We start from the raw sequence: 11,799 nt of genomic DNA, 5'->3' as shown, positions 1-11,799 counted from the left end.
ATGTATATAATAATAATATATACTGTATATCAACTTTCCTGAAGATCACTTATGATACTAGTACAATATTTAATTTTGAAAACTCCCACCAGAAACCTTTCATACAACTAATAAGGAACTTTCGTTGATGTACTATGTTTGATAACAATTTATTACATCATGTTCCTATATTTGAGCACTGTATTACTAAGGGCTGATGTACGAATGTTTTGTATACAGTGAATAAACTACTTTTGACAACCACACTAGACACCTCTCCAGAGTTGTTATATAATATGGTGAGCCGTACTAGTCTTGACAGTAATCAAACAATAAGAAAACGGTAGCACTTTATAGACTAGTTGAAATATTTATTGTCACAAGCTTTCGTGTACACAGTACACTTCTTCAGGTGAATGTTAAGAGGAGCAACATGCAATCGAATATAAAAGGTCTAAAACAAAAGGCAAGTAATAAAAACAATGGAGGTATTAACATAACAATGAAATCATTCCCTGTAGTGGGCAAGAAAGCCAGTCTTTGTTTAAACCCAAGTTTACACAGTCAAGTTGCTTAATTATTTTCTGTTCACAAATTTCCCTATCTAGATTGTTTCTAAAATTACCCTTCTTAACTACAGCAACTCTAAGATTATTGATAGTGTGACCTGTGGAAGTGAAATGTTCAGCTACAGGTTTCTTAATTAACTTATGTCTAATGTCAAACTTGTGACCATTAATTCTATTTCTGAGAGTTTGGCCAGTTTGACCAATATAAACAGCATTGGGGCATATATTGCACGTAATGGCATAGATGATGTTAGTGGATGAGCAAGTGAAGTGTCCTTTGATGTTGATGATATAGCCATTGGGTCCAAGTATGTGACATTCGGAATGAATAAGATGGCAAAGCTCACATTTAGTGCTGTGACAAGGAAAAGTGCCATTGATAGGGGTAGACTGAGAAAATTTACTAGAGATAAGAAGCCTTTTAAGATTGGCTGGCTGTCTGTAAGCAAGAAAAGACTTGTCATGAAATATGTGTTTGAGATCATTATCTTGCAATAAAGGCTGAAGATTGTCAATGATACGTTGTAGGGGTTTTATAGCTGTATGATATTCAACGACAAGTGGAATACGGCTAGATGATTGCTTCTTTTTGTATGTGAGGAGATCATTGCGTTTATGTTTCTTGGCTCTATTGATCTGTTGTGTGATAGTATGTTGATCATAATTGAGTTGACTAAATGTGTGAGCAAGTTCGTCCAAGTTTTGGTCTCTGTCAACAGTATCAGAGCATATGCGGCTGTAACGTAGAGCTGGGCTGTATATGATCGAGCGAGTTGTGTGTATGGGGTGAAAGCTGGATGCATGTAGGTATTGCTGTGTGTCAGTAGGTTTTTTGTAGATGGAAGTGGTGATTTTACCATTACGTACAAATACCTTGACATCAAGGAAATTAACGTTAGAATCTGATATGTCTACAGTAAGCTTGATAGAGGGGTGAAAAGTATTAAAATTATTATAGAAGTCCATAAATGATTGTCTGCCATGAGTCCATATAACAAAAATGTCATCAATATATCAGAGATAAATAAGTGGCAGTAATGTACAGGTCCATAAAAGCTTCTGTTCCATGTTGCTCCTCTTATCATTCACCTAAGAAGTGTACTGTGTACACGAAAGCTTGTGACAATACATATTTCAACTAGTCTATAAAGTGCTACCATTTTCTTATTGAGAGTTGTTATAATATATGGTTGCCGATGCAGCTTTTTAGTTTTGTAGTTTTTTCCCCTTTACCTTTAAGCATTTATGAAAAAAAATGAAATATATTTGTATACAGTACTGTATACACTGTATTCATACCATGTTATATTTGCTGGTAGTTTAAACAAGTAGTAAAATCAAGAACAAAGTGTTAATATCTGATATCTTTATTAAATTCACAGAAACTTGCCATATGTGATAAGCATATTACTGTTTTGTATACTGTATTGTATATCTACATAATCATCTGGGCTCAAAAATAATTATGATGCAAGGCTGTGGGAGTCATCTGAAGATGATGAGATTCAATTACTGTACTATCCATAGGTTTAGTTTTTCTCATTTAAGCGATCTATATTGCCTGTGGTTGAGTATAAACGTTACAGGTCACAGGTCATATTGGTCACAGGTCACCAACAGCCATCAGAATGTCAGAATGCCTTCCCTGGCAAATGGACTTTCCTTGATTCTTTGTCGCTCTTCCTTCCATTCTAACGGTAATTCTTTATCCCATTCTTTCTCCATACTCTCCTGAGCAGCACCCTCTTTAGGTGATGCCACTACAATAGGAAGTGGCCCACATTCCTTGCGGAACTCTACAACATGCATTTTGGTTCTGTCTGCAATCTGCTGATGTGTCTCCTGGGGAAAAAATGAAGTGAATTAATTAAAAAGCATATTTTCTGAACATATAAATTCTTACTACATATATTCATGTAAAAGGTGATCCGCATATAAGATGACCACCGAGTTTGAGAAGATCTTTGGACGATTTTTGTATGTCGTGCATATCAAGGAATCATGGAACATAAGACAAACCCGTCTCACAAATTCCTACACGTTGCTGCTTTTTATGGTCTTGATACTGCATCTAGCAGCCCAAGGGCAGGGCTAATCTTCCAAATAATACCATTTTATGGGATTTTAAATGCTCATTAAAATCTCATTTCCCAACATTTAAAATAGTGTTCATTCATACTAACAGTTAGTAGCTTCATTTCAGTAGTCAATTTGCGGATGATCTGCACATAAGACGAACAAGATTTAAAAATAAAAAATGTGTATGTTTTGCACGTATAAGACGACACCCTATTTGTGCAAAAATTTAATGCCTTATTCTTACTTGATTGAGGAGTCCATTGAAGAATGCTGGGACCATGTTAACTGGATTTTTTGACCCATACACCCTTGCATACAGATCCTTTATGCCAGCTAACTTGCAGATCTCAATCAGTACACGATGACATCGAAGACCATGGCCTGCAAAACATGATCATATAATTCTGAACATTATCATAGTTGGAGCAAATATTCAAAGCCAGCATTGGAGCAAAGCGCAAAAGCATTTTTGTAAGACTATGTTATTTATATTTTAGATGTCGTAAAAAGCATGCATGTTGGTAAAATTGTCTTGGAAGTGAGAGGCTATGGGAAAACCTGTTTAGCTCCCCTCTAATTTAATCCCTGCTGTCTTTTCCTTGTCACCATGAATTCTTGGTAAACTACAATCATAGCAACAATAAATTTACTAGCACCATGAAGAAGATCACATCCAAACACAATTGCCTCCCTAGCATTTTGAAATACCGTACCTTTATTTTGTGCTTTCATACGGATTCTTGTTCTCATATATGTGCTCTCTACATCATGAAAAACTGAAACAAAAAAAAGGGATAGAGTGTCTATACTCATATAGATATCCATAAAGTTTTTACCGATAACTGGCAGTTACATGATTAAAATATATTGACCAAACCTATAGCAATTACATATCTTTGATATATTTTGGAAATTGATTCAATATCATATTGAATCTATTTTCACCAAAGTTTCACTATACATACAAGACATAAATATCTTATCTTGAATGAAGTGCTTGTCAATAAATTAAGGCTCAATCAAGGAATCTAGTGAAAATGCACATTATTTTTCTCTCAAGCTAAAGTGACTCTTTCTCCACAAGCTTTATATATAGACATTTGGATTCTAGGCTTGTTAAGAGATTATATGAGAAAGGTAAACCAATTAAGGCTTGGTAACACACTTTGTGGTTTGAATCTAGGTAACAAACTATTTGCGTATACAGCTAAACTTTTCAAGGAATTGTAAAAAATCATGTAAGGCTTAATAATAAGCCATTTGGCTGGTGGGAGAGGCACAAAGATTAAGAGAGAGAGAGGACACAAGATGGCAATATAAGGTGCTACGAGATAATTTTCAACTATTATTGAGTATTTTTTTTTTTTTTTAAATTTCCAGTTGGGGGAAGGGGAATGACTGGGAGAGTAAGCATTTTTGGGAAGGCTGTCCCCTCCCGTCTGCATCCCTATAGATGCACCACTGCTCATTAAAAGAATATAAATTGCAAGCTACAAGCTACTCACGAGTATCACCATTGTAAGTTTCTACATAAACAAGGTGATTGGCTGCCTTGTTCTTTGCTTTCCTTAAGGCTGCCATGATATCAGGTGCTTTGCCATAAGCATATCCTGCAAAAAAATAAAAAGAAGGTTGTTAATACAACGAACCCATTAACATATTTGATGCTTGATGGGAAAATTCATTTTCAGCTCTCTAAGTAGGAGTGTTTTAGGTGTGAATTACACCAAGTCTGAAGAGTTGTATCCAGTGGGGTCCTCTATTGGTGAACTGAGTAGTACTGCATTACAAAACAATACAGTACTTGGATAAGAGGTGCATAACACATTAACCACAATGTGTAGAAAAATAATGGATGAATGGATGAAAAAATGGATGAAATGAATGAATGAATGAATAATTGATTGTATGAATGAATGAATAATAAATAAAAGTAGCTACTATTTAATAAAGGATTAAAGAAGGCAAAGGCTAAAGAGAGTTTTACAATAAAAGCATATTGTGAATTCTGTTATCTATCCCATAATGTCTAGGATATGAATTACTACACAGTTACCTATAGCACCTTTCTTGTTACCAACAGCAACCAATGCTGAGATACTCCTCTTTCTACCAACAGTACCTGTCATGTTGAACACTCGTCGGACATGCAACACTTTGGAGTCAAATCCTTCAAAGTTTTCTAAAAAAAAACCCCAGGAATAGTTATATTAAAGACATAGCAAACATACTGTATAATATTAAAAAGAATAAACCAATTATATGTAAATATATTATTATTATAGCCAGAGTTAGGCAGCTCTTGCTAAAATGGTACACATTCTCCATAATAAAAAAAATTCTATGAATGGAATGACCTGATAAAGGCATATCTCTAGACCAAACCAAGTAACATTTCGATTTTAACCATATGAAAAAATTACACCTATGGATGTAGGGTTTCAGATACTGTATTTACATTTTCAACACTGAAATATAACATAGGAAAACAGTATTACTTATTGACCATTTATCGTACAGATAAAGTCTATACCTCCAGGAATAGGATCTGGTGGCCCTAGACTTCGTCCTCCCCAGCTTTTTGAGGTCCAACCCATGTCTTCTGGGGCAGTCACCCTCTTTTTTCTTTTATCCCAATCCTCCCGAACTTTCCGCAACATTTCTTCTCTTTCTGGATCAGCCTCCTTTTTATGAATGACCTGGACGACATTGTTCTTAATGACTGGAGCATTTAGACCTGGCCAACCAATTCCAGCTTGACCTACCAAGATATAAATCAACAGAGTGCAATATTATTATTAATATTATATCCCCTTCCTCATCACTTTCACAAAAACCACCAAAACCACCTCACTCACCATCATCAGTACTCTCAACCAGAGACCAAAAGTTAACAATAGATCACACAGTGGCTACCACCAGTTTAGCCAACTAAGCTAAGCTGCTTTCCTCATATGGAATAGCATATGCTGGAATAAGTTCATCGGTCGCCACCATAAACCGTGGTTTAGTATTTTAAGAAAGTAGTAAGTGCATCAATTCAAAGATAATTATTTACTCACCTTCCCCTATAATCTGCCCTTTATTCAAATCCTTCTTCCTTCGTCTTTGAGGACGTTTACCTCGTGCTTTCTTGTGAGCTTTTCCTGTCAATGCTGTCATACTTTTCCATAACTGATCTGATGTGACTGTAAAAATGAGAACCAAAATGTTTTCTTAAACATGCATTGCCCCTTTTCCTATATCAATAATTCCATTAAATTCAGAGAATAACAATATCTAATATTTAATCTTAGCCCTATTTACTATGGTATATACATAAAAAGAACCTTACATGTGTTAAAAAAGCTATTATAACGTTTTTGGATTACACTGATGTGTGCTGAATTCAGATGAGAATGACAACATGCTCCACTGCTGCTCCCAAAAGATGATACAGTTAATCCTAAAAAGATAAAAATTACATTTTTCAAAAACTTGACAAAGACTACATACATTAGTGTCATATAAGACAAACAGATGCAAAAATGTACTGTAGCTTTTAAAATCCATCTAATAACTTTGAAAGCACAATAAATTTCATAGTGTTAATGATTCTATGTGCTCTTAATATTTTAAATGTATTCCTGGGCCTAACTTAACTCAATAATTACGCATTTCATTTCATAGGCCTATTTTTTTCTGTTGGTCTGACGCCTGAAGAGCTCTGGCCAATGGGGGGGGGGGTGGCGAGGGCTTGATTTGATGGGGGATTAAGCCCCTGCTTCCCCACCCCTCCCCTGGCGCTGCCACTGAAAATAGTATCGACAAAATGGGCATATCGTTTGAAATTTGCATGAGCTATCCCTGAACAAATTGTCAGCACATTTTAAAACTGTGCAACAATCTCCTTGCACAGCAGTTTGCAAACAGTGTGTGTGCAAAATGTTGTATACAAAAGTTTTCAAATAAATCCTTGCAGTTTCAAATTGTGCATTTAAACTTGCACAATCAATTAATTGCAAGCTGTGCAAGGAAGAGCTTGTACAATTTGCAAATTTCCAAACATCTCAAATTGTGCACGACAGCACTATTACTATTAGGTCTAGGCTCTAATACTTCTGAGCCTCCTAGGCGAGGCCAGGGAGTTAACTTCTTAGCTAGGCCGAGGCCTAGCCTAGCTAGGCTAGGAAGACAAGTAAAGTACAAGCGGTGGCTAGCCTAGACACTCACTCTGGGCCCTAGACTATAAGGATTTTAAGGTTTAAATTATGCTTATAAAATTATTACAATTGACATATGAGTAAATTGTCTATATCATAAGAATGAAGATATATGTTTACTTTGCGCAAACAACGTTACAAAATTGTAAGCTGCTTTCATGCGGGCTGCCATCTTGGTTTTGATGGAACTTTGGAACTTTAATTGCCAGGACATCAGTAGATTCTTATAGCACTAACCTACAGATTTATTAATTCACAGGTTCATGTCAAAGAATCTACAGCAGATTTGTAAAATAGCCTTAATTATAAAATTAATTATTTTTTTTAAACATAAATTGTAGATTAATTAAATCAGTACTGAGCATCTCATTATTTTTTTACCCCCATTTTGTGGAGAAAATAAATCTCAAACAAAAGCACAACTTCGATAAACAAGATGGCTGCGTCCATTGATAAAATCCTGAAGTCAATACGAAAAAACCACTTTCTTAAATTTGGGTTACCCATGCTTGTAAATACCAATTTTATTATTATATGAGATGTATACTTCATCCAAAATTTATAACATACGCTAAAGGAAAAAAATATTGCTGATATTATTGATATTATTTAGGGCCGCCTAGGCCTAGCCTGTCTGAGATAGGGAGTAGGCCTACTATTGTGATGACAGGACCCACTCCGACAGTCTAACTAGGCCTATGTAGGCAGTCGATGCCTCCCTGCTGTAGCGCGAGTACACTGCACTGACGTACCGGCTCACTACTAGTTAGCCTGTCTCAAAATCATCTGCTGTCTGTAGCCTAGGCCCTGTCTGGGACATCATTTCCCCCACCCCCTGTCGGGAAAATCCTGGTGCCACCACTGTTCACATATATATATTATTAAATGCTAGATATTTTTTGTTAATGCTTACTACAAATATTGAAGGTCAAAGCATTTTATAAATTTTTAAACAGATTTTAATTGTTGGTGGGTCGTTTGGTCTGAAGGAATTTCGACAACTCAGATATGAAATCATTGATCGAAGACAAGCTGTAAGTTTTGTAATCAATTCTGTGAGGCTCTGTGCAGTATACACTATAGTACATAATAAATTTAAATCAAACTTGGTGAAATGTATAGACAGTCCAAAAATGTCTCGAAAAAGAAATTTGCACCTGTACTAATATACTCAAATGTGAGGTTTTGTGAAGTATACTGTACATACTGTATACTGAACAAATTTTAAATATTAAAATTATTTTTTTGGTCAAGTTATGTCTGCTTCTACTTTAAGTACAGTACATTAGTATGTGGGATCCTGATAAATTCATTATGAGATGTGCTATAACGACTTGCATCATGCATCATTATAGAATATTTTTTAAAGGCAGCTAAGAATGTGTTCCATAGACAATAATGTTAACTGCCAAAGGATTAGCATTATGCACTTAAGACCAACTATTATTATTATTATTATTTAATTATTATTTGCATTTCTTTCAGGTTGATCCAGAAGCACTAGATCGATTAAAAATAAAGGAGAAACAACGAAAATTATCATTAGAAGAAGAATTTCAAGTAAGCTACAGTATTATCCATTTCATGCTACTGGTTTAATTTCAAATATGAAATAATTAATGGTTTGAAATTAATGATGAACTTAATCTTGAATCTTGTAGTTGTAATAATGTATGAGTGTACTGTATGTTTCTTAAAAAATTTCATCTGGCTTCAACAGTAATGAATAAAGTACTTGTTCTTCAAAGATAAACCAATGATTAACCTAAAACATACGTTTTCGGCTACTCGCTCCTGTAGCCAACGGTGGCGTAACTTTTTGGAAAGTGGGGGGAGGGGGCCATTTCTTATTGTCCAATATGCGAGCGAAGCGAGCATCTAAGCTGGGGGTCCAGGTTATTTTATAGGCATCAAGCTCCTGTAATATGACTTCACATTTGTTGTAATTTCCAGTGGCGGATCCAGGAATTTGAAATAGACCCAACCATGGTTGGGGCTGAGGTGAGAACATTTGTGATTATGGCACCTCTAGATGGCCAAAAATTGCACTTCCAGACATAAAATTTGAATATAATTATTTTATATCTCTATTTTTTTTGGAACAATTTAGGGGCAGGGTGGGCTGGCTGGGTCCCCTTGAATTTGCCACTGAGTACTTTGGCAGATGGAGGATCTGTACCACCTCAGCCCCACCATGGTTGGGGCTGAGGTAAGAAAATTTGTGATTATGGCACCTCTAGTTGGAAATTACACTCTCAGACTTAAAATTTGAATATAATTTTGCTTATATCTCCATTAAAAAAAAAAAAATTGAATAATTTTCTGTTTTCTCCAATTTTTTTTTATAATTTTGAAAATATTAGGAGGTTGGGGGCTCCGTGCTGACAGAGTTTCCCCTTGAATCTGCCACTGTTCAATATAACACTTGACATTCTCAATACAGTTTTTACAACCTATAACACATTAACTAAAGCGTACTGTAATTTCTGTAGTTAACCTTCAGAGAACTTTATTTAAAAAAATGACCTAATTAATTATCTTATTGTTTTCGTTGAATTAGATGGAGTTTAAATGTGGTTGTATTCTGATACTATAATTTGAAGGTTTACTGTAAGCCAATCAATTAAACTTACTATACATCTTTGTGGTTAGCATAAAGAGAACTAGAGCGTCGCTCCATTAAGAGTGCCTACCTCCCCACGTATGCCTTAATACGGAATTCACAAAGGCAGGCGATTTTTTCTTCATGCTTGATGTGGGTTTCAAGGAAACTTTACAGATGTGCGTATACAGACGTCAATCAACATTTGGTTGCTCAACTCAAAAAGGGAACTTGTAATGCTCGTTAGAAAATGAAAAAAAAAATCTATGCTTTATAATGATAATAATTTAGGAGACACAAATAAACAAGGTGTCTAAGCACCAAATAATAATAATAGTAACAACAACGACAATGATAATGATAATAATAATAATGACATTGCAGCATTCGTAAAATGTTTGTCACTGGTGCTGGGAACAGTCATAAAAGTGGGTGGAGGGAGGCAGGGCCCCCCCAGTAGAAAAAGTGGGTGGGCCAATGGGCCCGCTTCCACCGCTGTTGCTCGTAGCCTTGATCATGCAAATGACAGCGTGTTGTTACAGTGATGTTATTCATGCTTCGATGATCTTGCATGTAAATTCTAAATAAACTTGTTTGTGTTAGATAGATATAACTGGATTTAAATGTAAAATATTTTGTTTCTCCTAGAAAATTGAGGAAGATGATATAGACTGCTGGTACAATATTAGAGGTCCAAGACCCTGGGAAGACTCAAAGGAATTCCAGGATGCTCAAAGGAAAAATATGGCAATTAGAGCACAATCAAAAACAAATTGAGCCTACATGTGTATGCGGGTGTTTTGTGGGGAAAGGGAATCGGTTGACTTTATAACCGGAAGTATGGATGCTGACGGTTCACCACCATATATTGCTTTAAAATTAAGAACTTCAAATTTACTTTTACTGTCATTTAGAACAAAATTGGCTTACTCTGTATTTTTTAATAATGTATATATGTATCATGATTTACTCAATAAATGAATAGCAGTATAAGAAAACTATTAACAATTTAATTGCTTGCTGGCTTTGTCAGAAATATGACAGTCTTAGGGCCCAGGGTTCAATGGACCTTTCTGGCATGTCAAAATAAACAACCGACCAATAAGAACATCGCAGATTACACGCTCATCCCACAAATGCATATGATTTCGCCATTTTTCTTGTGGGAATATCCAAGAAATGGGGCTTAGCGGAAAGATTCACTCCTGTGAGTAACAGCATTTTTTTCACACAGCAAAAACACCTTCACTTTATAAGTCTCATGAGATTGTTTATACCACAGGTGGACAAAGTGCGGGCCTTGGCCTGCCAGTGATTTTTTTTACGTCCTGCGAAAATGAATTACCAACCCAATGTCAAAAAAGTTATAGTAAAACTGAGCATAAAGTGGACATAAAACAGTGTATGAAGGTTTTTCGGAGCTGAATCAAAAATTCACTTCGGCCCTCCAAACAATTTTAATGCCCACCCGTTTTATACAGTAAAGTTTCCTAAGTCGACGTTGACTAAAATAATTTTAAAGTCAATCTTATTTTACATGCCAAATTGTTGTGTTTTCCATTAACAGTCTGTAAGTCTAATTATATCCAAGACGAACAATTTTTCAACGCCATTTTGGATTCAATTTGGGCAAGTTCAACTTTATATCTTGTGTGTATGTAATAACGAAGAAGTGATTTAATTTGCTATTAGCATATACGTTGGCCTTCGTGCTGTGGTTACAGGCCTTGTGTACTCGAAATGCTGTTCCACACAATATATTTTACAGTCAGTGCTTGGTTTGATTACTCCACCTCTATTAAATTGCTCACTCACCTCAAAACACAATCCTTGGACACTATATACCTAAGTACCTCAACCAATTTTTCGCATCGTATCTACAAACCAGATAAATATTGAACACACACACACTGAAGATAGAAAAAAACTGAACTCAAATGATAACATCGACAAATTTATTTCAAATAATAACTTTGTCTTGGAATGTTTATTTTCAAAATTTAACTTTAAAACAATATACACTATTTTTATTAAAATTATGATTTCAATTATTTACATAATTACAGACCTTATTTTAAAGATAATACCCAGTATTCTAACTACTGTACTATATTTATTCAAATAAATGCCCTGGGGCGGTTATAGTTGAGAATGGCGTTTATTGGTTTTGGTGTAAAATGGATACTGTAAATGTGGAATTACTGTCAAAATGTGTTATCATAAAAATATTTGATCACAACCAGGTTAGAAAAAAAAAAAAAAATTGTAATTCTACTGGAGTACAGTAGAACATTAATAGTACCTGTATATGTTGAGAGTGATGCTGCTTCTATTAGTTTTATTAGTTTTTTTTAGTTTTTATTTGAGG

At 35.1% G+C, this 11,799-nt stretch overlaps 2 protein-coding genes across 2 annotated transcripts; one reads left to right on the top strand and one right to left on the bottom strand.

Annotated features, from left to right (window-relative positions):
- Positions 1-1,899: 1,899 nt before the first annotated feature.
- LOC117105465 (28S ribosomal protein S5, mitochondrial-like) lies at positions 1,900-7,007 on the bottom strand. Its single transcript, XM_033246616.1, has 9 exons — positions 6,950-7,007; positions 5,962-6,072; positions 5,690-5,815; positions 5,161-5,388; positions 4,684-4,809; positions 4,133-4,237; positions 3,341-3,403; positions 2,872-3,008; positions 1,900-2,390 (listed from the first exon to the last, which is right to left on the bottom strand). The coding sequence occupies exons 1-9, from the start codon at positions 6,999-7,001 to the stop codon at positions 2,172-2,174; spliced, it is 1,167 nt and encodes a 388-aa protein (XP_033102507.1). The 5' UTR covers positions 7,002-7,007; the 3' UTR covers positions 1,900-2,171.
- A 211-nt stretch (positions 7,008-7,218) lies between these two features.
- On the top strand, positions 7,219-11,694 carry LOC117105454 (cytochrome c oxidase assembly protein COX16 homolog, mitochondrial-like). Its single transcript, XM_033246600.1, has 4 exons — positions 7,219-7,340; positions 7,786-7,863; positions 8,315-8,389; positions 10,080-11,694. Exons 1-4 carry the CDS (start codon positions 7,266-7,268, stop codon positions 10,206-10,208), a joined length of 357 nt encoding a protein of 118 aa, XP_033102491.1. The 5' UTR covers positions 7,219-7,265; the 3' UTR covers positions 10,209-11,694.
- Positions 11,695-11,799: the final 105 nt, after the last annotated feature.

Source organism: Anneissia japonica, unplaced genomic scaffold, assembly GCF_011630105.1.
Source record: "Anneissia japonica isolate Jap-2015-1 unplaced genomic scaffold, ASM1163010v1 scaffold1128_len1000024_cov185, whole genome shotgun sequence".
In the NCBI taxonomy this organism is placed as follows: domain Eukaryota; kingdom Metazoa; phylum Echinodermata; class Crinoidea; order Comatulida; family Comatulidae; genus Anneissia; species Anneissia japonica.
Note: the sequence above shows the minus strand (reverse complement) of the source record. Positions and strands in the feature narration are given on the sequence as shown.

Bases quoted from the DNA above. Each gene is read 5' to 3' on its own strand.
- LOC117105465 (XM_033246616.1), bottom strand. From the start codon at position 7,001: ATGGCAGCCCGCATGAAAGCAGCTTACAATTTTGTAACGTTGTTTGCG. The intron at 5,389-5,689 runs GTGAGTAAATAA...ATATCTTGGTAG, and splicing joins AGGGCAGATTATAGGGGAAG to GTCAAGCTGGAATTGGTTGG. The intron at 3,404-4,132 runs GTGAGTAGCTTG...TTTTTGTTTCAG, and splicing joins AACTTACAATGGTGATACTC to TTTTTCATGATGTAGAGAGC.
- LOC117105454 (XM_033246600.1), top strand. From the start codon at position 7,266: ATGGCTGCGTCCATTGATAAAATCCTGAAGTCAATACGAAAAAACCAC. The intron at 7,864-8,314 runs GTAAGTTTTGTA...CATTTCTTTCAG, and splicing joins TCATTGATCGAAGACAAGCT to GTTGATCCAGAAGCACTAGA. The intron at 8,390-10,079 runs GTAAGCTACAGT...TGTTTCTCCTAG, and splicing joins CATTAGAAGAAGAATTTCAA to AAAATTGAGGAAGATGATAT.